The sequence below is a fragment of the Oncorhynchus nerka genome, linkage group LG10, assembly GCF_034236695.1.
Source record: "Oncorhynchus nerka isolate Pitt River linkage group LG10, Oner_Uvic_2.0, whole genome shotgun sequence".
Classification (NCBI taxonomy): domain Eukaryota; kingdom Metazoa; phylum Chordata; class Actinopteri; order Salmoniformes; family Salmonidae; genus Oncorhynchus; species Oncorhynchus nerka.
This window is the reverse complement of record NC_088405.1, coordinates 24,447,557-24,474,416: the sequence shown is the minus strand read 5'-3', so window position 1 is coordinate 24,474,416 and position 26,860 is coordinate 24,447,557. Positions and strand designations below refer to the sequence as shown.

The following is a 26,860-nucleotide window of genomic DNA, read 5'->3' as shown; positions in this document are numbered from 1 at the left end:
TGTACAATTCCTTCTCGCATCTACGCGCTATTCTCCTCTCACCATTTCCCTTTGCTTGTGAACTTCAGTGCACAACACAACAGCTGTGACCAGGCAAAAAAAACTTTCCAAGCCAAACCTTCATACCATAACCGCTAACCGCAACACACAACCTACATCATTGTCACCATGTTAGCTAACATAGCTACTAGATTCTAATGCATTAGTAAACCCGCTACAATCATGCAGTACAGTGTACAGCAAGCAGTTTAGCAGTTACACTGGCAGGCCCCAGTGGCAACAAATTAATAAAACCAAAAGCTTACCTTGACTTGGAAGAGTTCCAGTGTTGGATGTCCAGACCTAGCTAGCTAACATAGCATCCCTCTCTGTTCGAGCCGGGTGTTTGAGTAGGCTCAACTAGCTAGCTGCATCCACAACCTCAGTAACGTTACATAAAAGTGAAAAAATTAAACACAATCTCTCTCTGTCTCTCATTTTTCAGTAAATTAATTTGTTAAAAACTGTTCAACTATTGTGAGAATGGCTTGCCAAGAACATTTTCCAAAATTACTAATTTGAGGTAAAAAGGAGTTGGAGCACTCAACAAAAAAAGGTAAAGATTGATTCCTTTATGCTCACTGTAATCCATTGTACAGGATGCAAACAGGTGACTGACATTTCAACATCAAGCTGACGTCTTCCTCAGAGAAGACGTCAGCTCTCTCTTTGAGTCAACTACTCACCACATTTTATGCACTGCAGTGCTAGCTAGCTGTAGCCTATGCTTTCAGTACTAGATTAATTCTCTCCTCCTTTGATTGGTTGGATAACATGTAAATTCATGCTGCAAGAGCTCTGATAGGTTGGAGGACATCCTCCAGAAGTTGTCATGCTACCCCAGAGTGTGCTGTTGAGGCTACTGTAGATCTTCATTGCAAAACAGTGTGTTTTAATCAATTATTTGGTGATGTGAATATATTTAGTATAGTTTTATCTACAGTAAAAAATTATAGCTTTTTTATTGTTTCACTACTTAGATTTTTATGTACAGTACCTCAATTACCTAGTACCCCTGCATATAGCCAGGTTATCATTACTCATTGTGTATTTATTCTTCGTGTTATTATTTTTCTATTATTTCTGTTTTTCTCTCTCTGCATTGTTGGGAATAACCCGTAAGTGAGCATTTCACTGTTATTCTACACCTGTAGTTATGAAGAATGTGACAAATACATTTGATTTGATTTAAGGAATATATCAAATATCCTTGATGACTGGGAATAAACAAAATATATGAATAGTACTTTTCAAAACAGAACTGTGAGACTAACATGATTTCAGTAAATACTTTCAGACATTGGCACAAGTTGAGAGGTGAACCATCCGTGAACCTTCGCTGGTGTAGTACATTGAATTGTACATACCGGTTGTCTAAATAAAGCTTTCTTTGATTTACAACAGGAATAATAGAGCATTACAAGGAGCTATGTGAAGAGTAAAGCTTCCATCAGATCGTATCATTATAAGACCTCAGTGAGAGGGCACTGAACCGTGGTCCTTCTCTGTATCCATTCACAATGTATGTCAACAAGAGAGTTGGAGTGAGAGAGAGAGACGGGTGGGGAGTGAAAGAGAGAGAGAGAGAGAGAGAGAGAGAGAGAGAGTGGGTGAGTGAGAGAGCAAGATAGAGAGGGGAGAGAGCGAAGGAGTGAGAGAGAGCGAGACAGGGGGATTGAGAGAGTTAGAGAGAGGAGAGTTAGAGAGAGAGAGAGAGAGAGAGAGAGGGGGGAGTGAGAGAGAGAGGGAGTGTGAGAGAGAAACTGAAAGACTACCTCAGTTTCTCTCTCAAACATGCAGAAACACACAGCAAGGTCTCACTCTCTTTCCTACTAGCTCTTACACCGCTCTCACACACATGCTCTGGTGTAGTACATTGAATTGTACATACCGGTTGTCTAAATAAAGCTTTCTTTGATTTACAACAGGAATAATAGAGCATTACAAGGAGCTATGTGAAGAGTAAAGCTTCCATCAGATCGTATCATTATAAGACCTCAGTGAGAGGGCACTGAACCGTGGTCCTTCTCTGTATCCATTCACAATGTATGTCAACAAGAGAGTTGGAGTGAGAGAGAGAGACGGGTGGGGAGAGAGAGAGAGGGGGAGAGAGAGAGAGAGAGAGAGAGAGAGAGAGAGAGAGAGGGTGGGTGGGTGAGTGAGAGAGCAAGATAGAGAGGGGAGAGAGCGAAGGAGTGAGAGAGAGCGAGACAGGGGGATTGAGAGAGTTAGAGAGAGGAGAGTTAGAGAGAGAGAGAGAGAGAGAGGGGGGAGTGAGATAGAGAGGGAGTGTGAGAGAGAAACTGAAAGACTACCTCAGTTTCTCTCTCAAACATGCAGAAACACACAGCAAGGTCTCACTCTCTTTCCTACTAGCTCTTACACCGCTCTCACACACATGCTCTGGTGTAGTACATTGAATTGTACATACCGGTTGTCTAAATAAAGCTTTCTTTGATTTACAACAGGAATAATAGAGCATTACAAGGAGCTATGTGAAGAGTAAAGCTTCCATCAGATCGTATCATTATAAGACCTCAGTGAGAGGGCACTGAACCGTGGTCCTTCTCTGTATCCATTCACAATGTATGTCAACAAGAGAGTTGGAGTGAGAGAGAGAGACGGGTGGGGAGAGAGAGAGAGAGAGAGAGAGAGAGAGAGAGAGGGTGGGTGGGTGAGTGAGAGAGCAAGATAGAGAGGGGAGAGAGCGAAGGAGTGAGAGAGAGCGAGACAGGGGGATTGAGAGAGTTAGAGAGAGGAGAGTTAGAGAGAGAGAGAGAGAGAGAGGGGGGAGTGAGATAGAGAGGGAGTGTGAGAGAGAAACTGAAAGACTACCTCAGTTTCTCTCTCAAACATGCAGAAACACACAGCAAGGTCTCACTCTCTTTCCTACTAGCTCTTACACCGCTCTCACACACATGCACAAAAAATCGCTCATAGCTAATAATAACCTAGGAGTCACATGCAGAGCCATGGGGAAAGAAATGAAAAATATAGTCAATGAACCTTTCTCACTGCATCCAAAATACTTTGCACCCACATCCAAGTCTCCAAAATAGATGTTTCCACTTGCTAAGGGGCAAGGCCTCTTCAGTTCGGTGAGGAAACCTTACTTTTGAACAGATGGCTGTATTATGTAGATTTTTCTTAGGAACTAATTAGTAATTTTCCACTTTTCTACACTTTCCAATAGTGAGGCAGAGACTATTTTTATTAACGTAGGAGGAAAGAAGTTGTTGCTCAACCAACGTGAGTAGAGGTGCAACTTACAAATGTGTAGACATCTTTGGACAGGAAAAGGCTCATCGCTCACTCACCCAATAAAAATTCCTACTTTTATTAGACAAGTTTAAAAGAATCTGAAGGTCATTGAAGCCCGAAACGTCCTGGTGAGCGAGCGTTACGCCTTTTGCTGTCCTATTAATGTAGGAGGGGAATTCCGAAACTACAGTCTGCTACAGATGCCAATAGGTCCATTATCTTTCTCACTGGATGTATTGAGAAAGGTTCATTGACTATATATTTTATTTATTTCTCCATGGCTCTGCATGTGTCCTCCACCTGTAAGTGTGAACACGTTTTCAGCTACTTGTCATCTCTCCTGTGTGGCGAAGAGGTCTTTCGAAGAAACCAGGGTTAACCAGGACAAATGTCAAATGAATGTGTTGCGGCAGAAGCATGTTTCACTAAAACTGAAGCCAATGATAACGGTAATCCGGTAAAGACATCATATTTCAATGTATCTAATCCAAAGAGGAACAGTATAATTAAGATAGACTATAGGCAGTTCCTTCCCACTGGGCACACCATGCCATTTCAACATGGAAGTTTGGGTAATATTTTCTTGACATGTTGACGTTAATGAGATTTCCACCTTTTTTCACCAACTCAAAAAGACAACAAGAGGAAGTTTGTTGAATTCCCAATGTGTTATCACTATGCTTTCAACCATCTAAAAGCACAACCAAATTCCAATGGAAAAACATATGGAAAGGCGATCCATCATGCCGGAAAAGGCATTGTTCGTCACCAAACTGTTCCTGGATGGTTGGGATAAGTTGCTCTCGGAGGATGTGTTGGTACCATTCTTTATTCATGGCTGTGTTCTTAGGAAAGATTGTGAGTGAGGGACATGAATGGCCTCAGGATGCTTTACTATTGGCACGACACAGGACACGTGACAGAGTGATGACGCATGACAGAGTGATCTCCAGCCTTGTCCTCATCAACACTCACACCTGTGTTAACGAGAGAATCACTGACATGATGTCAGCTGGTCCTTTTGTGGCAGGGCTGAAATGCAATAGAAATGTTTTTGGGGGATTCAGTTCATTTGCATGGCAAAGAGGGACTTCGCAATTCATTGCAATTCATCTGATCACTCTTCATAACATTCTGGAGTATATGCAAATTGTCATCATACAAACTGAGGCAGCAGATTTTGTGAAAATGTATAGTTGTGTCATTCTCAAAACTTTTGGCCACGACTGTAACCTTTGCAGCTAAGAAGAAACCACTCAGTTCTGCCTCCAGAACAAGACTCATGATAATAAATGTCAACCCGGGTCCCATACAGTAGTGCAGCATGGTATGTGGATCTACTTACAGTTTTGGAACTGCACAAAGTCAGGGCTCTATAGTGCAACCATTTTTTGTATTTTACCCCCTTTTTCAATCTTGTCTCATCACTGCAACTCCCCAACGGGCTCGGGAGGCGAAGGTCGAATCATACATCCTCCGAAACATGACCCGCCTAACCGCACTTCTTAGCACCCACCCACTTAACCCGGAAGGCAGCTGCACCAATGTGTCGGAGGAAACACTGTTCAACTGGTGACCGAGGTCAGCCTGCAGGCGCCCGGCCTGCCACAAGGAATCAGTAGAGCAAGATCAGCCAAGTAAAGCCCATCCAGCCAAACCCTCCCCTAACCCAGACGATGCTAGGCCAATTGTGCACCACCCTATGGGACTCCAGATCACAGCCGGTTTGAACCCAGGTCCGTAGTGACACTCCTAGCACTGCAATGCAGTGCCTTAGACCACGGCGTCACTCAGGAGGCCCCCAATATGACCATTTTATATGTGCCTAAATATATATTTGTGAGACGTGGAATTTTTATTTAGTACCACCCGTGCACCCAGAAAAATTAGGATTCTAGCTTTATTACCTAAAATATTTTTGTGTGTCTACATTTTTCCCTTTGGGCGCACACGTGCTCCTTGTAAAAAAAGGTCAGTGTAGAGCCCTGGTGTGTCAGTTGAGGGTTTTCTAACACTTCCTGTGACCAATGTCAGAGCAAATCAACTGACACCATACAAATGTTTCCCTGAGCCAGAGTGCTGATCAGACATCATAACATGCTTGGTGACAACATTCAGGGAACCAAAGCCTAACATCCACAGGCACACACAGGAGTGGCCTCGGTTTCTGCAGACACTGCACTAATAAAGTTATCAAAACAATCATAAAATTATATAATGTACATAACTGAAGTCCTCAAATGGAATCATAAATTATTATTTGTATTATTATTTATATATATATATTTTTACTCTATCGTTGGGAACGGCTCGTAAGCAAGCATTTCACAGTATAGTCTACACCTGTTATATTCGGCGCATGTGACAAATACAATTTGATTTGATTTCACTTCTAGAACTCAGCTGATTCTAGTAATGTATGGTGTGGCTGTTGAACAAATTGAGGACAATAAATTACTTGGCATTACCTTGATTGTAAACTGTCACGGTCAAAAATGTATATATTCAATGGTTGTAAAGACAGGGAGAGGTCTGTCCATAATAAAGAGATGCTCAAATGAACAGAAAACCTGGTTTCAAAAACAGATAAAGAAACACCTCACAGCACAACGCCTCTCCCCTATTAGACCTAGATAGTTTGTGTGTATGTATTGATATGTAGGCTACATGTGCCTTTTAATTTAGTTCTGTCTTTGAGCTGTTTTTGTCTATTAATATTCTGTATTATGTCATGTTTCGTGTTTTGTGTGGACACCAGGAAGAGTAGCTGAAGCTTTTGCAATACCAATTACCAAAGTTCATAAAAGGATTATAAAAATATATAAATGCTTCGTAGTGTGCATTGAGGTAAGGTCAAAGTTCAGAAATGCTTGTTTACAGTTATTGCTAATAACAATGTTTTACATTCAGCTGACAAGTGACAAGTACATGATGTAAGCAGAGTTATATAGCAAATGATATGTTCTAAGAGGTGTGACACAGCTTATAAAAAGATGTGTGACTGAATTATCCAGAACAATGAACAGAGAATGTGGCATGATTGTTCCATATATTACTGCATAAATGCACATACCTGGCATGGCCATTTAGAAAGGAATGTTGTACATCCCGGGTACACTGTATGCTTACCTTGTGTAGACATTCTCAACATAAAACCACTTTTGTTCTTGCTCTACACTTTCATATTATTCCATCTCTCAAATGGCTCTCATATGGGCTCTTTCAGAGACGTCCAGGTGATACTATGCAGGGGACTGTACCTGTTCAGGTTAGATGGCGTCCATGCCTTTCTGGGTGTGTTGGTAGTAAGACTTCCTGTCTCTGATGTGGTGCTGTCTCCGTCAAACCTTCCCACACTGTTACTCTCCTCTGACCGAGAGGTGCTGGGAGGACCCCCCAGTCTCTCCTGCAGCCGGGACTATAATGACACATTACTCCCTGAAATGTCCTCTTACCGTACATGATACAGCACTATACGATGCTTGATTACTATGTAAACATACTATTGGAGATGTTTGGTTTGTTCTGTATAAGCACCAATGGCATGTGACTTACATGGGGAATTTCCAACCAATACTTACCCCACACCAGTGTTTATGTTAATGTCAGCTCTAATGGTTTTGTTTCCATCAGGAGTGTGACACTAAAGACTTGGGGCGAGCAGAATAAACAACCTCTGCATTATCAAGACAGTTGCTTTTTTACCTTTATTTAACTAGGTAAGTCAGTTAAGAACAAATTTTTATTTTCAATGACAGCCTAGGAACAGTGGGTTAACTGCCTCGTTCAGGGGTAGAACGACAGATTTTTACCTTGTCAGCTCAGGGATATGATCTTGCAACCTTTCGGTTACTAGTCCAATACTCTAACCACTAGCCTACCTGCCACCCCTTTGTGAGTTGCTTAGTCATTGTTATGTAAATGCCAGCTGAAAAGTACCAGTGGCCTGGCCTTGGCCCTAAGTCAGAGCAGGTCCACTGAGGCCATGGCCCTGTGAGACACTGGAGCTGGGCCGTGGAGGTGGAAACACAAAAGGTTGAGCCTTTATGGTAAAACAAAGGGGTAAGTTTCAGGTGGAAATATGCCATAATACTGTATGATATTATCTATTGTTGCAAAGTAAACAGAGTTCACTGGTGTGGGATGATGCATAATGAAACCCATCACCTGTCTTCACAGGGGTCAGGGGAAGCAGGATATCCTGTCATTTCTTAAAGGTAACAGCATTTGAAGGTTTAAGGTCAGAGTCAGGGCTATTGTTAATTTAGTGAAAACATTATGAACCTCTGTAAGCCGATCCTCAGACGCCAAGGAGAGATAGTACAAATCACTGTGGAGAAAGGAATTCATTATCATGACTCACCTCAAAATGGGACAGGGCTGCGAGGGGTGGGGGTGGTGATGGGGTGTCCTGGCTAGGAGGCGGGTGTGGAAGGTCCGGGGGACAGATAAAGACAACAGATTGATGTCTCAGGAGGTGGAGCAACAGGGCATTACACACACTCTGCTCTTCCAGCATCCTAGGCCCTGATGGAACACTGTACAGAGAGAGGGAGACCAAACGTTGAGTAAAATGCTGTGCTTATCAGAGGAAATGAAGACTCAGCGATTGTATGCCATTTACAACTATTTCATTCACACCATTACTGTAAAATGAGATTTGCATCTCCATGCAATTCAATGTCAAGAGTAAAAACCAGAGCCGGCCATATTTGGTTGGGGGCCCCCCCACCTCACAGGGAAAACATTTGATTGGCCACCCTCTTGACAGTGGAGATTTAAAAAAATATATGTTTTAAAGTACATTTCTTGCAATTCTACTCATTTTACCATGGGGAATAGAGAAAATGTTGCAGCTTTAGAGCACAGTTTCTGCAATTCTACACTTTTTGACATGGTGCAGAGAGACATTTTTTTTCTCATGCAATTCTACCAATTTTGCAGTGTGGTAGAGGGAAATGTGTGCAGTTTTAAAGCTAATATCCTGTAATTCTACACATTTGCAAGGATGTATGCCATGTTAATGATATCTGAGTGAGAGTGACTAAAAAAATCAATGGGACCCCCTGCATGCCCGGCTGGTATTCTGCCATGATTACTACACAGAACAAAAATATAAACGCAACATGTAAAGTGTTGGTCCCATGTTTCATGAGCTGAAAGATCCCAGAAATGTTCCATATGCACAAAAACAGAATTTCTCTCAAATTTTGTGGCGTTGGGGTTATGGAATAGGCAGGCATAAGCTACGGACAACGAGCACAACTGCATTTTATCGATGGCCATTTTAATGCAGAGACACCGTGATGAGATCCCGAGGCCCATTGTTGTGCCATTCATCTGCTGCCATCACCTCATGTTTCAGCATGATAATGCATGGCCCCATGTGGCAAGGATCTGTTTTCAATTCCTGGAAGCTGAAAATGTCCCAGTTCTTCCATGGCCTGAAAACTCATCAGACATGTCATCCATTGAGCATGTTTGGGATGCTCTGCATCAATGTGTACGACAGCATGTTCCAGTTCCCGCCAATATCAAGCAACTTTGTACAGCCATTGAAGAGAAGTGGGACAACATTCCACAGGCCACAATCAACAGCCTGATCAACTCTATACGAAGGAGTTGTGTTGCGCTGCATGAGGCACCAGATACTAACTGGTTTTCTGACATACTCCCCTACCTTTAAAAAAAAAGGTATCTGTGACCATGGCTAATTGAGTGACTGTCAGTGACTGACATAACAAGATAAAACTGGTGATGCGCAACACATTTTCGAAATTGCACCTTGTGTATTCTACTATTCTAACTCTCACCAGTAAATGGGGGCCACTTATGTGGCTTATGCCTGGAGCCGGCCCTGCTGAAAACTTTATAACTGGAAACAACACATAGGTAAGCGTCATGTGAATCTACTTAATGGTTCCCCCTAGTGAAATTCAACATGTAGTGCAGTTTGCCATGGAAGGTAAAATAGTGTTGAGTACTTGTTGGGTAACACTAAGTGGAAAATTAAAATCAACACAGTTCAGGCTAAGAAATTCTAAAAGCAATGTGGATTATCTTGTAAAGCCAAATATCTTTTAACAAGGATTGCTGAACACTTGACCCGGTTCCAAAGTTTTCACCGTGAGCTTTCAATTCCAAAAAACAAATCCTTTCAACAGCCTCCACTTGTCCTACATTTCAGAGATATGATTAGCTCATCCAACCTTTCCAGAAGGAAGGAACTTGAATGCCGGGCAGGAACATTCCAGCAGCATAACACCCTGCATTCCACTGCTGGCTTGCCTCTGAAGCTAAGCAGGGTCAGTCCTGGTCAGTCCTTGGATGGGAGAACAGATGTTGCTGGAAAGTGGTGTTAGAAGGCCAGTATGGAGCTCTCTTCCCTCTAGTCTGAAGATAAATGCCCAAGGGCAGTGGTGGAGACATAATCTAATTCCTAACTCTCCAGTGGATGTGTAGTGAGTGTTCTAGTGCAAATTGGTTGCTATGCGTAACCCAAGTGGGTGCTACACATTGCTGTTGTATGAGGTAAACTTCCCCATACTATTAAAGTGCCTAGAACAGTGCTTTCAGAAAGTATTCATACCCCTTGATTTATTCCATGTTGTGTTACAACCTGAATTCAAAAGGGATTAAATATATTTTTTTCTACACACAAAAACCCATAATGACAAAGGGAAAACATGTTTCTAGATTTTTTTTGAAAATGTATAGAAAATTAAATAGAGAAATATCTCATTATATAAGAATGCAATACCTTGTAGAAGCACTTTTGGCATTGGTTACAAATGTGAGTCTCTAAGAGCTTTGCACACCTGGATTGTACAATATTTGCACATTATTATTAAAAAAATTATTCAAGCTTTGTCAAATTGGTTGTTGATCATTGCTAGACAACAATTTGTCAGGTCTTGCCATAGATTTTCAAGTAGATTTAAGTCAAAACAGTAACTCGGCCACTCAGGAATATTCAGGGTCTTCTTGGTAAGCAACTGCAGTGTAGATTTGTCCTTGTGTTTTAGGTTATTGTCCTGCTGAAAGGTGAATTAATCTCCCAGTGTCTGGTGGCAAACAGACTGCACCAGGTTTTCCTCTAGGATTTTGCCATTCCGTTTACTTTTTATCCGGAAAAAATGGGGAGTGGTACTCAGTAATGTGTTGTAATGGATTTGCCCCCTAACAAAATGTAGTTTCTTTGCAGTATTACTTTAGGTGCATGTTTTAGAATATTTTTATTCTGTACAAGCTTCCTTCTTTTCACTCTGTCAATTAGGTTAGTATTGTGTAGTAATTACAATGATGTATATCCATCCTCAGTTTTCTCCTATGACAGCCAATAAACTCTGTAACTTTTTTAAAGTCACCAATGGCCTCATGGTGAAATCCTTAAGCAGTTTCCTTCCTCTCCAGCAACTGAGTTAGGAAGGACGCCTGTATCTTTGCAGTGACTGGGTGTATTGATACTCCATCCAAAGTGTAATTAATAACTTCACCATGCTCAAAGGGACCTTAAATTTATTTTTTATTTTTTACCCATCTACCAATAGGTGCCCTTCTTCGCGAGGCATTGGAAAACCTCCCTGGTCTTTGTGGTTGAATCTGTGTTCGAAATTCATTGCTCGACTGAGGGACCTTACAGATAATTGTATGTGTAGGGTACAGAGATGAGGTAGTCATTCCAAAATCATGTTAAACACTTATTGTGTCCATGCAACTTATTATGTGACTTGTTAAGCAAATGTGTACTCCTGAACTTCTTTAGGCTTGCCATAACAAAGGGGTTGAATATTTGTTGACTCAAGACATTTCAGTTTTTCCTTGCTCATTTGTCAAATTTAGAAATAGTGTATAAACTAGTGACAAAAAATTCCAATTTTATCTATTTTAAATCCAGGCTTTAACAAAACAAAATGTGGAAAAAGTCAAGGGCTGTGAATACTTTCTGAAGGCACTGTATATACAGTAAGTCCAATCAATCAATTTACCTGGAAACATTCTCTTTTTACGTCTTTTTGTTTTTCTTAGAATGTTTTTGCTGTTACCACCTATCTTTTTGGGGGAGCTCAGGTCCAGCAGAACCATAGGGGAGAGTAGGCTTTGTTGAGCCAAAGGGTTAGTTGAGCCACCACTTGTTTCTAGGAAACCATCCACAAAATGAATCATGTGATCAAAGATTTAGGAAGAGGTCATCATTTCAGGGTGTCTGTGAAGGAAGAAACCACATGGAAAGAGTGGTAAGCAAGGTAGGTCCAAAAAACAGATTTTCAAAGTCAAATTAATTTATTGTTATAGGTTTCATGATGCTTGTATCTAAACCAAAGTAAATTGTTTTAAGATTGTTTTATACATCAGTTGGGGTCTCTATAGGATACAATATGAGGTTCTAAACCTAGCATGAAAGTGCATCCTTGCAGCTGTGTGGGCTAATATAGTCAAAATATCTGCATTAGAGTAAGTTGAGCCAATGGCCTATACAAATGATGATGACATTTTGTTGGTTTTATGCCTAGTATTTTTGCAATGTGTCATACATATGAACTCAAGTGCATTTTTAATGTTACAGAGCAGACATCATCATGCCCCGTGTATACAAACGTAAAACAAGCAGGGGCCTAGCCTTCCTTGAGGTTCTTGAGAGAGCAGCCAAGGAAGTGAGAGAAGAAGCCCATTGGAGCAGCAGCAAGGATGAATAAATACTGAATGACACTGATACATTGACAAAAAGAAAACCAACATGTACCTGTGTGAAAGAGAGGCTATGACAGAGTAGCAGAGGAACACAAGGTCTTATCTGAAGACATGGAGTCTGAGCTTGCTAAACATTAAACAATTTCAAGGACCAGATTCATGGGCTTAGTAGCCTCAAATGCAGAGAACTTTCCGACAAATTAGCACATCAAAGCAACATCCCCGTCCCTGACAACTGGTCAAGAAAGGCAAGGGTAAGTGATATTGAACAGAGAGATCTATATCTGAATGTAGGCAAACATTTAAGAGATACAAGATACCACATAAGCAAGATAACACATTCCATTAATTAAACATTAACCTACAAGCACCATCACAGGACACCATCCCCCACTTACCCCAAGGCGGCTCAACTTATCCTGCCCCTATGCTCAACTTACCTCATACCCGGGTAAATTGTTCCAAGAGACCACTTTTTTTGGACAAGCTATGTTTTCTAAACCTTTATGTTTACATGAATTCTGATTATCTCAACATCTTGAAATATATCCAGATGTCTATGTTAGAAGAATACTATACTTCCCTTGACGTAGTGATGCTGAATGTAAAAAAAATAGCTAAAAACTTACCCCACTCTCCCTAGTGTATGGCACAACTTTAGAGTAAACGGAGGGAAGAGAATGTGAAACATTGGGATGTGTCATGACTGTCCTGATCAGGTCAGGTTACAGGAGACCACAACCCTACAGATTATCTCTCAACCACAACAGAGGAGGAGAGATCTGTGGGTCTGAAGACGTGTTTTTTTTTATTGCCCCCACACCCCTTGTAAATCTCAGGCCACAGACAAATTCTTTTGTCCTGTCACTATCGATGACATATGAGACACCAATAAGACATACAGTGCCTTGCGAAAGTATTCGGCCCCCTTGAACTTTGCGACCTTTTGCCACATTTCAGGCTTCAAACATAAAGATATAAAACTGTATTTTTTTGTGAAGAATCAACACCAAGTGGGACACAATCATGAAGTGGAACGACATTTATTGGATATTTCAAACTTTTTTAACAAATCAAAAACTGAAAAATTGGGCGTGCAAAATTATTCAGCCCCCTTTAGCGCCACATTTTGCTGCGATTACAGCTGTAAGTCGCTTGGGGTATGTCTCTATCAGTTTTGCACATCGAGAGACTGAAATTTGCAAAACAGCTCGAGCTCAGTGAGGTTGGATGGAGAGCATTTGTGAACAGCAGTTTTCAGTTCTTTCCACAGATTCTCGATTGGATTCAGGTCTGGACTTTGACTTGGCCATTCTAACACCTGGATATGTTTATTTTTGAACCATTCCATTGTAGATTTTGCTTTATGTTTTGGATCATTGTCTTGTTGGAAGACAAATCTCCGTCCCAGTCTCAGGTCTTTTGCAGACTCCATCAGGTTTTCTTCCAGAATGGTCCTGTATTTGGCTCCATCCATCTTCCCATCAATTTTAACCATCTTCCCTGTCCCTGCTGAAGAAAAGCAGGCCCAAACCATGATGCTGCCAGCACCATGTTTGACAGTGGGGATGGTGTTCAATTTTGGTTTCATCTGACCAGAGCACCTTCTTCCACATGTTTGGTGTGTCTCCCAGGTGGCTTGTGGCAAACTTTAAACAACACTTTTTCTTTTCTTTTTCTCCTCCAAATATTTTTATTAAACACACACAAGAATGGTGTACATGACAGGTATACCATTCTTATCTAAACATAAAAGAGCATACAGGAACAACAAGACCCAGAGTTCTGGGTGCAGAACAAATAATACAAAACACGGACATGTAGAAAGAAAGAGGGAAGATGTCCCCCCTATCCTCCCCCCCATCCCCTATCCCCCCCCCCCCCCCCAACTGCTCGGGTGGCAGGGCCAGCACACGCTGCCCAAAGGTAGATTAAAATATTACAATTGAGAGTGCGTTAATAAGTACAAATTCACAGCGCCGACTCGTCCAAGTAGGAGAGGAAAGGCTGCCAGATTTGATCAAATGTTGATCATTTATTGTTCAGAATATATCTAATTCTTTCTAAGTGTACAGTGTTTGCCAATTCACTGAGCCATAATTTGGTAGAGGGCGCTTCCCTCCTTTTCCAAAACAACAAGATTAGTTTTTATGCCGAGATGAGACCATACGAGATTAGTTGTTTTTGGGGGTTGGTTAATCCGTTTAGGGACTCAGATACTCCCAGGATTATCAGAAGCGGGTCTGGATCTATTGAAGTCTCCAAAACTTCAGAGAGGATCCTAAAAATTCCACACCAATAACCATGCAAGCTAGAGCATAGGGCAAAGCCTGACATTTATCACATGTAGGGGATGTGACAGGAAATATCCTATGCAGTTTAGTTTTGGAATAGTGTAATCTGTGTAATACCTTGAATTGTATGAGACGATGTCTGGAATTAATGGAGCATGTGTGGATATACTCCAAGCTCTCTTCCCAGTCTGCCACCAAGATGTCAGTCCCTAGTTCTTCCTCCCATTTTGCCTTGATGGCATCAGTAGAAGGTGTGCTAACAGATTGAAAAGCATCATATAGACGCGATATCAGTTTATCTGAGGTGGGGCATATTTTTATGCATCCGTCAAACATGGAAGGTTTAGCATCCCCAAATGTTGGGAGGTGTTTTCTAACGTAGTCTCTAATTTGTAGGTATCTGAAAAAATTACTTCTGGGAAGATTATAAGTTTCCCTCAGCAACTCAAAGGAAGCAAAGGTCCCTTCTATGTATAAATCCCCTATGGTACTTATCCCCAACTCTCCCCATCGCTCAAAGGTGTTATCAAGGTTAGAAGGGGCAAAGGAGGGATTCCTGGCGACAGGGAGCATGAATGACATTGGTCTAAGCTCAAAGTGGACTTTAATTTGCTTCCAGATTCGGACTGTGCTATGTATAATAGGATTGTTACAATAAAGTGACATCTCCAGATTGACAGGCGACAAAATCACAGCGCCAATAGAGAAGGGGTGACACTCCTCACGCTCCATACTAAGCCAGCTGGATGCTGGGAGTACGTCATCCAACAGAAACGTAACAATGCGGAGGTTAGCGGCCCAGTAATAAAATATAACATTTGGGAGAGACAATCCTCCTTCCATCTTGGATTTACAGAGGTGTTTTTTACCTATCCTGTGTGTTTTATAATCCCAGATGAAAGGATTGATTATTGAGTCCAGTTGTTTATGAAAGGATTTAGGTATGAATACTGGGATGTTCTGATATAGGTAGAGCAGTTGTGGGAGGAAGACCATTTTAATGGCATTAATTCTTCCGAGCAGAGAAATTGGGAGAGTTCTCCAAAATAGTATGTTTGCTTTGAGTTTTTGTATCAGAGAGGGGAAATTCTCTTTAAATAGTAAGGAGTATTGTTTGGTAACTACAATTCCTAGGTAGGTAAATTTTTCTGAAGATAACTTAAATGGGAGATGTTCTAGCCAGGAGGTATTTTGCGACCGTATGGGCATTAATTCACTCTTGTTCCAATTTATTCTGTATCCCGAGAAGGTACCAAACAAATTGATCACGTCAAGAATAGCTGGGATACTAGCCTGGGGTTCTGTTACATAGAGGAGGATGTAATCTGCGTATAGGGAGATCTTATTTAGAGTATCTTTAGTATTATAGCCGTGTATTGCTGCATGAGATCTAATCGTCTGAGCGAGCGGTTCGATAATTAGGGCGAAGAGCATAGGCGACAGCGCACAACCCTGCCTTGTCCACCTGTTGAGGTTAAATCGGGGCGACAATGATTGGTTAGTGAGTATTCTGGCACAGGGGTTCCTATATAAAAGCTGGATCCAATTTATGAACCTATCTCCAATATAAAATTTCTGTAGGACCTTGAATAGATAGGGCCACTCAACTTGGTCAAAGGCCTTTTCGGCGTCAAGAGATATGACGGCAAGGTCCACGTTGGGTAACCTCTGAGAATACATAATATTGAAGAGGCGCCTGAGATTGAAGAATGAGTTTCTGTTAGGGATAAAGCCGGTCTGATCCGAATGGACCAATTTGCCAATTAAAGTGCTAAGCCTGTTAGCCAGAGTTTTTGCTAAAATCTTTTGGTCTGTATTAAGGAGAGATATTGGTCTGTATGACCCTACCTCTTCTGGATCTTTACCCTTCTTATGTATAACTGTAATGAACGCTTCGTCCAAAGTAGAAGGGAGAGCTCCATCCTCATTGGCCTGAATCAACATTTTGTGCAGATAGGGGGAGAGCATGTTGCTGAATGTTTTATAGAATTCACCAGGGTATCCATCTGGGCCCGGGGTCTTGCCACTCTTTAGAGATTTAATTGTTTCTCGAATTTTATCAAGAGATATTTCCTTATTCAGGAAGTTAGAATCTTCCTGGTTCAGGGCAGGAAGATTACAGTCCTCCAAAAATGTTTGCATAATTAAGGGGTTAGGATCCGCTTTAGATGTATATAGAGTCTCATAAAACTGCCGGAATCTGTCATTGATGTCTTTGGGGGAAGAGAGTAATTCCCCAGATGCAGATTTAACCCTGTGAATCATTCGGTCACTCACATTTTTTCGAAGTTGTCTGGCGAGTAATTTGTGTGGTTTGTCACCAAACTCAAAATATTTTTGCTTGGCATAGAGAAAAGATTTAGCAACTTTAGCTGAGAGAATCTGATTATATTCAAATTTTAAAGAGGTAATTTTTTTATGTTTCTCCATAGATGGGTGGCTAGCATTCTCCCTATCCAGTAAGTGAATTTGTCCCTCTAGTTCTTCCAGTTTTCCTCTGTTTTGCCTACTCCTGGCAGTGTTTCCACAATAATGCTGGGGAGGTCTCTGTGTTGTCGTTGGTATCAAAGAAAAATTTAATTTGGTCTTTAAGATATTCACAGAATGTTGGTTCTGTGAGGAGCTGAGGATTCAACCTCCAGACCCTCTCGTTTGGTACAATGTCACCCAATCTCAGGGAGAAGGTGAGTGGACTGTGGTCCGAGATTATAATATCATGATACCTCACATTACAGGTATAGGGGAGTAGTCTAGCATCCAACAAAAAGTAGTCAATTCGAGTGTAAACCTTGTGAACATGAGAGTAAAAGGAGTATTCCCTACCCGTAGGGTTAGCGATCCTCCATATATCAAATAAGTTTGAATTTTTTATGTAGGTATTCAAGAATTCGATTGAATAGGAGGTAGGGGTTCGCCGGGTAGAGGATCTATCCAAATATTGGTCTAGCACACAGTTAAGGTCCCCTCCAATGACCAGGTTAGTATGATAGATATCTGGAATCAGGGCAAGGACTCTTTTGAAAAAAGAGGAGTTGTCAATGTTTGGCCCATAGATATTTAGTAGAGTTACTGAGGTAGAGTGGATTTCTCCTATTGCGATCACATACCGACCCTCTTTATCCGCAATAGTGGTTTTATGTAGAAAGGGAATTCCTTTCCGTACCAGAATCGCTGTGCCTCTCGTTTTGGCAGAGAACTTAGAGTGATACACTTGCCCCACCCACCTACACTTAAGTCTGCTATGAGAGTTATTCTTCAGATGGGTTTCTTGCACAAATATAATATCAGACGAGAGTACTTTCAAGTGGGCTAGGACCTTGCCCCTCTTAATTGGTTCGTTTAAACCCTTGACATTCCAGGAAGTGAATGTAAGCCCCGCCCTCCTCTCGTTTGTAGTTCCTATGGTGGCCTGCATACCATGTAACTTGATAAAAAGGTAAGAAAGCGCACCAAACCATCACGATCAGCATATGTAGCACCTACACCCAAGCAGTATCCAACCCACCCCCCCCCTGCAAGCACCTTTACTTCCCACCCTGTTCCCCTAATTTCCCCAACACTTACCCCCCCATCAACCCACATTTAACAGGCATGTACAAACAGGAGAGAAAAAAAAGGAAAAATAAAAATAATAAACACATTGTCTGGCCGATGCCAAAAAAGCACGGAGCAACCTCGAACAAGAGGTAAAACAAAAATAAAATCCCAACTATACGTTCACCTCTCACTATCCTAGAACTTCTACTAACATATGAACTGAGGAGGCTCCCGCGAGTTAAGTGTTCAGTTAGCATCTAATAAACCTAAACCGAATAAGTTGCAACTTAAACATATTGCACATTTAAGCGTCATCCTGGATCAATCCCAGAGATAAGCAAGATATAGCCTCAAGATTATATTGCTAAGCACTGCCGGTCAAAAAATAAACCATCCGCAACCGACATAGTCAGCCGTACCTTTACATACTGTGGGTCAGGAGATCGGAACAAGGATTTGTTAAATTAAACGTTCCCCCCTAAAAAAAATATGTTTAATAAAAAATAAATACAAATATATACCTTATATATATATATATATATATACATATACACATACATACACACACACACACACACATATATATATACATACACACACATACACATACCTATATATACATATATATACATATATATACATACACACACACATATACATACATATACATGTATGTATACATACCCACACAAAAAAATCAGATATAAAAATATATATTTAAAGAATATGTATATACATCCATATGCACACATACACATACAAACATTCATACCCCAGAATAACAATCTACACGGATTTAAAATATACACATACATAATACTAAAATGCTAAGAGAAAATAGTAATAAAGTACAAATAGTAATTATATGTACGCACACCTACACATACATAAGCACTACAGAGGGCTGGTGGGACTCTAGTCGGGAGAGAGGCCCACGGCCAGACAAAGGCAGAACGGCACAAAACATAAACTTGCTAACCAGGTGTCTGCCCCCTCCCAACCATCACCCCCAGTCCCCTGCAAGCAATAAATAAATGGTATGGTAGTAAGAGTAATGTAAGGATTGTAAAATAAATAACGAAACAAAACAAAAGTGGGGGAATATAAGTATATCCGTCCGAAGGTGTCAGTGATCAAACCTGGAAGTAAAAAATATGCATCGCTGAGCACAGCCGGGATGAAAGTGAATTTACCGTTAAATGAGAGCTCTGACCGCCATCCATTGGGCTGCTCAGCGTCTTACATGCTCGGTAGCCCTTGTTGAGCCCGTTTAATACGTTTTCACCCAATATGGTATAGTATGGATTCGAGTCCATGAGCAGACCCTAACACGCAATAACAAGGCACTCTAACCTGTACGGGGGATTGGTGTATATCCCCGGATAAACTTCTCTGCGTCCAAAACCGAGGAGAGCCAAATCTTCTCACCGGAAGGCGGGGTAATTCTTAGTCTTGCAGGGAAGAGTAAGGCTGGGCGAAGATGGAGTTTGTAGAGTTTGGTCATGACATCTCTGTAGTCGGCGCGATGCTTTGCCACATCGGGCGCATAATCCTCATAGACACGGAATGGATGCCCTTTATGTGACAGGTTGCCCCTCATTCGAGCTTCACGCAGGATAAGATCCTTGGTCTTGAAACTGTGACAACAGATTATTACTGGGCGAGGACGTTGGCCCGGTCCAGGCACTGGGACAAGGGAGCGATGTGCGCGGTCCAGCTGGGGATCCGAATCCAAAACATCCGATCCCATTGCATCCTTCACTAGCTTGGCGAAGAAGTCGGTAGGGCGAGAGCCCGCCTCTATCCCCTCTGCCAGACCAACAACGCGAAGGTTATTACGTCTGGATCGGCCCTCCAGGTCCACCACTTTCACAGAAAGCCTCTGCACAGTATCCTGCAATGACGTGCATAGCTTCTCTAACTCGTCGATCCTACCAGCGTTGAATTCAGAAGCTTTCTCAAGGTCCACAATACTCTGGCCATGCGAAGCGACCGTTCGAATGATGCTCTCGATTTTGGTGTCCAGTTCAGCAATAGTGGCCTTAAGATCCTCAGCTATAGCAACACGTAGCTCCCCCAAAGTTCTGTGAGTGTCACGTTGTTGCATGTGCCTCCCGCCATGTCTGTCTCGTTGTTTAGTGGGGAGTAGGCCTCCGCTGTGGATTTATTGTCCTTTGGTCGCTTATTACTCTGCATTTTCATATAAAAAGTTACAATCTTGTATTAGAAAGAAACGTTTGTTGTAAAAAGTGCCATAAAGTAGGTTAAATTAGATTATTTCGCAAAAAAGTTGCAGGAGCCTCTCACGCACAGCCGTTCACTCCAACATGCTAGCTCCGCCCCCTAAACAACACTTTTTATGGATATCTTTAAGAAATGGCTTTCTTCTTGCCACTCTTCCATAAAGGCCAGATTTGTGCAATATACGACTGATTGTTGTCCTATGGACAGAGTCTCCCACCTCAGCTGTAGATCTCTGCAGTTCATCCAGAGTGATCATGGGCCTCTTGGCTGCATCTCTGATCAGTCTTCTCCTTGTATGAGCTGAAAGTTTAGAGGGACGGCCAGGTCTTGGTAGATTTGCAGTGGTCTGATACTCCTTCCATTTCAATATTATCGCTTGCACAGTGCTCCTTGGGATGTTTAAAGCTTGGGAAATCTTTTTGTATCCAAATCCGGGTTTAAACTTCTTCACAACAGTATCTCGGACCTGCCTGGTGTGTTCCTTGTTCTTCATGATGCTCTCTGCGCTTTTAACGGACCTCTGAGACTATCACAGTGCAGGTGCATTTATACGGAGACTTGATTACACACAGGTGGATTGTATTTATCATCATTAGTCATTTAGGTCAACATTGGATCATTCAGAGATCCTCACTGAACTTCTGGAGAGAGTTTGCTGCACTGAAAGTAAAGTGGCTGAATAATTTTGCACGCCCAATTTTTCAGTTTTTGATTTGTTAAAAAGTTTGAAATATCCAATAAATGTCGTTCCACTTCATGATTGTGTCCCACTTGTTGTTGATTCTTCACAAAAAAATACAGTTTTATATCTTTATGTTTGAAGCCTGAAATGTGGCAAAAGGTCGCAAAGTTCAAGGGGGCCGAATACTTTCGCAAGGCACTGTAGTTCAACTTTTCAATGTTAACTTAGAGCTAGCAACTCTTTCAGGTGAATTAAAGTTAAAATTCCCAAATACCCTATACAGGTTAGATTTATCATTAAAATCGATTTAATCAATTAAATCTTCTTGGCAAGTTCAGTAATAACCAAATCACATTACTGACCCAGTCTTGATGATTCATTGATGTTTACAAACTGAGTTAAATTGTGTTTGCAGCCTCCAACTCAAAAACCCAAACATTACGTCAATTGAAATAACTGATAATCATAACAATGAGCAATCCATCAAATGGGTTTCCACCCATTTCCCCTCCAATCAGTGGACCTTCACCCATGGAAAGATTGATCGCTGACCTCAGCAACGATGCAAATCCTAACTATACCAAGGGGCTGGAAATGTTAGATTTCGATGCCATAAGCGAGAAAAACGCAGACATTGCGACAGATGATCGCCTTGACAAAATCGTCAAAAATGTACGCCTCTTTGACCCCGTTCCGGGAAAGCCAAACGACACTGAGACATTCTTAGCAGACATAGAGGACGCCTTGGATGGCTACCCAAATGCTACGAATGCAGACAGGCTCTACCTTTTGAAGCGAACGTCCAACAGACACGTGACATGGTTCATCCGTCTACAAGAGCAACACGTGCAAAAGGACTGAATAGAATTCAGTGGTTCTGCGACTCGCAAACACGATAGCTCGTTGGCTAACAATAGCAGACAAGCTCGAAATGAACATCCACAAGCCTACTATCACCGGCTTCGTTCAGCTTACTTTGGCATGTTCACTGAAACCGGAATGGAAGATCTATTGCCATTTAAACAACTGTTCCTGTCAAACATGTCTCCCAACTTCATTAACTACTTGGGCCCTACTGCTCACATTGGGTTGCCAATCTCTACGCTCCGACAACTTGCAAGCACCGCTTTTGAAGCAAGCTGGGCTAAGAGCCCGGACCCCTCGAATTTCGAGCTTAGGCGTAAACGATCACTCGAATTAGAAGGTGCTGCATCGGGGACATGTGGGGTAAAAGATGACGATCAAAGGGGGTGGCTACCACGTAACCACCACCCCGACAACCACCGCCGTAACAATAGCTACGAGGAACGTCCCCAATCTAACAGGTCCCGTAGAGATCAACCTAGCCGAAATGCCCCTGCGCCTAACTCTCACAAAGGGTCAGGACCTAAGGATAACAGGGGCAACAAAGTGTTCAATGATCTAGAAGCTCTGATAAGAGATGTACTACATCGTAAGAAATCTGACATGGATGACAAGGATAAGTCAGCATGACTAGACGTAAAATCATTGGAAACCAAGTCCGCCGAAATTCATCAAATTCGAGAGGACGCAAACATTTCCATTACCCCCGCCCCCACTCAAATCCCTGTCCCGGAACCGCTCGCTCTAGACACAAGCCCGCAGGTTTTGTCTACAGACTTGGATACGAATGTGGAGATGCACATGATGAGCAGCTTTGCAACAGATGATTCCTCTCCCATTCCAATAGAGGACCCACTGGGTCACGTAGGTAACTTATCTGTCTTGAAAATCGACACAGATTTACAACCCGCTCCGTTCTCACAACCCACTCCATTTTGTTGGGGATATGACGAGAAAAACCAACTCGAACACGCCATACCTTAGAACAGTCCTGGAGGACTGTTTGACCTGTCACGCTCTGATAGATTTGGGTTCAACAATTTCCCTCATATCTGAAACCTTGCTGGATGAACTAAAAAGGGCAGTGGACTCTGTAAAACGTTGGTTGAAAACAGAACATTGCGATACGAATCTTTGAGGTTTCACTCAAGCTACCTCGCCCCTAACCAAACATCTCCTACTTAACCTCAACTTCGAATGCATGTCACTGATCCACCCCGTGTAAGTGACTAGCATCGAAATTGAACGGATGCTGATTGGGATCGATTTGAATGACCGTTTGGTACCACTAATGGATTGGAAAACCAATCAAATCTGGTCACAAATACCTATGCCATCTTCGTTGACTTCACCACACTCTTCCAAGGCTACCTGCCATACATTGTGCAACGACGTGGGTTCAACGTCAGCATCTGATGCAAAACCGGTGAACTTCTCCATGGGCCCGCCATTGGTGGCAAACGACAAGGTGAGTTCAACTCAGAACTTAACTGAACATGAGGTTTTCCAGTGTGGCTTGGGTGACTCACCAGCCGACACTTACCGCCCTCCTTTGATAGGGGCATGTGCCTAAACGGTACTATGGTTGAGGATGCCAGACTGGCAACCTGGTCAGGAAAATCCGCAATCAGTTTGGAAATGTTCAACGAACTTTCGAAAACAGCTAACTGCCATCCCCTTGTGCCGAAAACGTTAAGATTTCCACTGGGAACGACTCCCCAGACGACGCTCACCGCAATAGGGGTGTGTGCGCTATCGATCCGCATTGGAACCAAGGAAGTATCTCACTACCTACTGGTTGTAGCGGACCTCCCACATACAGTCTATGTGGGAGCGGACATTTTAGTAAGATTGGGTGTGAAACTCGATACCATACACCAAGTTCTTTGGTCTTTGGCGCAGCCAAACCAACATGACCCGGTGCGAATGGCATTCGGGCAGACTATTCCTGAAGCTTGCAAGGTGATAACTGAGTCCGCTATGTTGATTCCGGCAAGAACCACAGAGGTTTCTGTAAGACTGAACCTGGTGCCCGGATACCGGATGGAAGGCACCACTGCGTTCTTCCAACCCTCTCCGCAACTATTCGACTAGGGGCTAACTATCAATGGCAACCCGCTGTTGGAACTAACCGCTAGATCCACTTACCTCCTGGTACAAAATCTGACTCAAGCGGATATTTCAATTTCTCGGCACACTCAGCTAGGAACATTGATCGATTACTCCTTCCATGATTTTGAACTGGTTGTTCCCGTGATTGGGCCTCTTCCGTCCTCCCTTGACCTAGATGGAGAGGGAGGCACGCTGTTTACTTGTCAGTCAAAAGCAATCACACTAACTCCCGTATTGCCACTCGACGACACATCTACGTTCAGGCTGGATGTCGATTCTGACAGCAACCTGTTAATATACTCCATTGTCACGGGGGATGATATCGCGTCTCCTCCTGCATGCGAAGTACATACTTGTGAGGTAACAACCGATGACTCTCCCAAAGGTGACATGCAATCACCACCCGATGAAGATCTGTACAATGTCACCGAACCATATCCTGGTTTCCATTGTCAATGACACTGAACACCATCAGTTGAGAGAATTGTTCAACAAACACAGTGAGATCTGGTCAACAGACTCACTGGATTGCGGGGTTACGGGTATCCATGTGGTGCGTATTCCTACACCACCTGGAGCAACTCCTACGTTTGTTAGACAATACAAAATGCTAAATGGATAATCAGGGAATGCTCCCGCTCCCGTGTGGCCCGTTCTAAAACCAACGGGTGAATGTCGTCTTACTGTTGACTATAGAGAACTCAAACTGGTTCCGTTGTCTCGTTGGCCAATGGCACAGCTAGACCAAGAGTTGCCAAAGGTGGCAAACGCCAAGTACTTCTCCACCGTCGACGTGGCTAATGGTTTTTGGACCATGACAGTCGACCCTCGTGACCAACACAAGTTGGCTTTCTCTTTCTCAAACAAGCTCTTCACGTTCAATTGTTGCCCATTCGGGTATGCGAACTCCCCCTCAGAGTTCAACATCTTCCTGCACAAGGCAATGCCAGACGCAGCCTCTAGGGGGACGATAATCTACATAGACGACATTCTCATGAGAAGTGAGACTTGGTCACATCACCTCGCGTTCCTAGGAAACTATGCAGTTTTTTGTTTTTTTACGTGTTATTTCTTACATTAGTACCCCAGGTCATCTTAGGTTTCATTACATACAGTCGAGAAGAACTACTGAATATAAGATCAGCGTCAACTCACCATCAGTACGACCAAGAATATGTTTTCCGCGACGCGGATCCTGTGTTCTGCCTTACAAACAGGACAACGGAATGGATCGCATGCAGCGACCCAAGAAAACGACTCCGAAAAAGAGGGAAACGTAGCGGTCTTCTGGTCAGACTCCGGACAAGGGCACATCGCACACCACTCCCCAGCATTCTTCTTGCCAATGTCCAGTCTCTTGACAACAAGGTTGATGAAATCCGAGCAAGGGTAGCATTCCAGAGGGACATCAGAGACTGCAACGTTCTCTGCTTCACGGAAACATGGCTTACTGGGAAGACGCTATCCGATGTGGTGCAGCCAACGGGTTTCTCCACGCATCGCGCCGACAGAAACAAACATCTTTCTGGTAAGAAGAGTGGCGGGGGCGTATGCCTCATGACTAACGAGACATGGTGTGATGAAGGAAACATACAGGAACTCAAATCCTTCTGTTCACCTGATTTAGAATTCCTCACAATCAAATGTAGACCGCATTATCTTCCAAGAGAATTCTCTTCGATTATAATCACAGCCGTATATATCCCCCCCAAGCAGACACATCGATGGCTCTGAACGAACTTTATTTAACTCTTTGCAAACTGGAAACCATTTATCCGGAGGCTGCATTCATTGTAGCTGGGGATTTTAACAAAGCTAATCTGAAAACAAGACTCCCTAAATTTTATCAGCATATCGATTGCGCAACCAGGGGTGGTAAAACCTTGGATCATTGTTACTCTAACTTCCGCGACGCATATAAGGACCTGCCCCGCCCCCCTTTCGGAAAAGCTGACCACGACTCCATTTTGTTGATCCCTGCCTACAGGCAGAAACTTAAACAAGAGGCTCCCACGCTGAGGTCTGTCCAACGCTGGTCAGACCAAGCTGACTCCACACTCCAAGACTGCTTCCATCACGTGGACTGGGACATGTTTCGTATTGCGTCAGATAAAAATATTGACGAATACGCTGATTCGGTGTGCGAGTTCATTAGAACGTGCGTTGAAGACTGAAACTGAAAGCGCGAACCACTGCTTTTAATCAGGGCAAAGTGTCTGGCAACATGACCGAATACAAACAGTGCAGCTATTCCCTCCGCAAGGCTATTAAACAAGCTAAGCGTCAGTACAGAGACAAAGTAGAATCTCAATTCAACGGCTCAGACACAAGAGGCATGTGGCAGGGTCTACAGTCAATCACGGACTACAAGAAGAAACCCAGCCCAGTCACGGACCAGGATGTCTTGCTCCCAGGCAGACTAAATAACCTTTTTGCCCGCTTTGAGGACAATACAGTGCCACTGACACGGCCTGCAACGAAAACATGCGGTCTCTCCTTCACTGCAGCCGAGGTGAGTAAGACATTTAAACGTGTTAACCCTCGCAAGGCTGCAGGCCCAGACGGCATCCCCAGCCGCGCCCTCAGGGCATGCGCAGACCAGCTGGCCGGTGTGTTTACGGACATATTCAATCAATCCCTATACCAGTCTGCTGTTCCCACATGCTTCAAGAGGGCCACCATTGTTCCTGTTCCCAAGAAAGCTAAGGTAACTGAGCTAAACGACTACCGCCCCGTAGCACTCACTTACGTCATCATGAAGTGCTTTGAGAGACTAGTCAAGGACCATATCACCTCCACCCTACCTGACACCCTAGACCCACTCCAATTTGCTTACCGCCCAAATAGGTCCACAGACGATGCAATCTCAACCACACTGCACACTGGCCTAACCCACCTGGATAAGAGGAATACCTATGTGAGAATGCTGTTCATCGACTACAGCTCGGCATTCAACACCATAGTACCCTCCAAGCTCGTCATCAAGCTCGAGACCCTGGGTCTCGACCCCGCCCTGTGCAACTGGGTACTGGACTTCCTGACGGGCCGCCCCCCAGGTGGTGAGGGTAGGCAACAACATCTCCTCCCCGCTGATCCTCAACACGGGGGCCCCACAAGGGTGCGTTCTGAGCCCTCT

General features: G+C 43.0%; 1 protein-coding gene across 2 annotated transcripts in view; it reads right to left on the bottom strand.

The window, feature by feature from the left end:
* LOC115135041 (protein FAM13A-like) overlaps positions 1-26,860 on the bottom strand; it is a 72,791-nt gene that overhangs the window by 28,939 nt on the left and 16,992 nt on the right. For both annotated transcript variants that reach the window (XM_029669249.2, XM_029669250.2), the window contains 2 exons: positions 7,664-7,838; positions 6,561-6,718 (listed from right to left, as the gene is read on the bottom strand). In XM_029669249.2, coding sequence (XP_029525109.1) covers positions 6,561-6,718; positions 7,664-7,838 — 333 coding nt within the window. The remainder of the gene's footprint in view (positions 1-6,560; positions 6,719-7,663; positions 7,839-26,860) is intronic.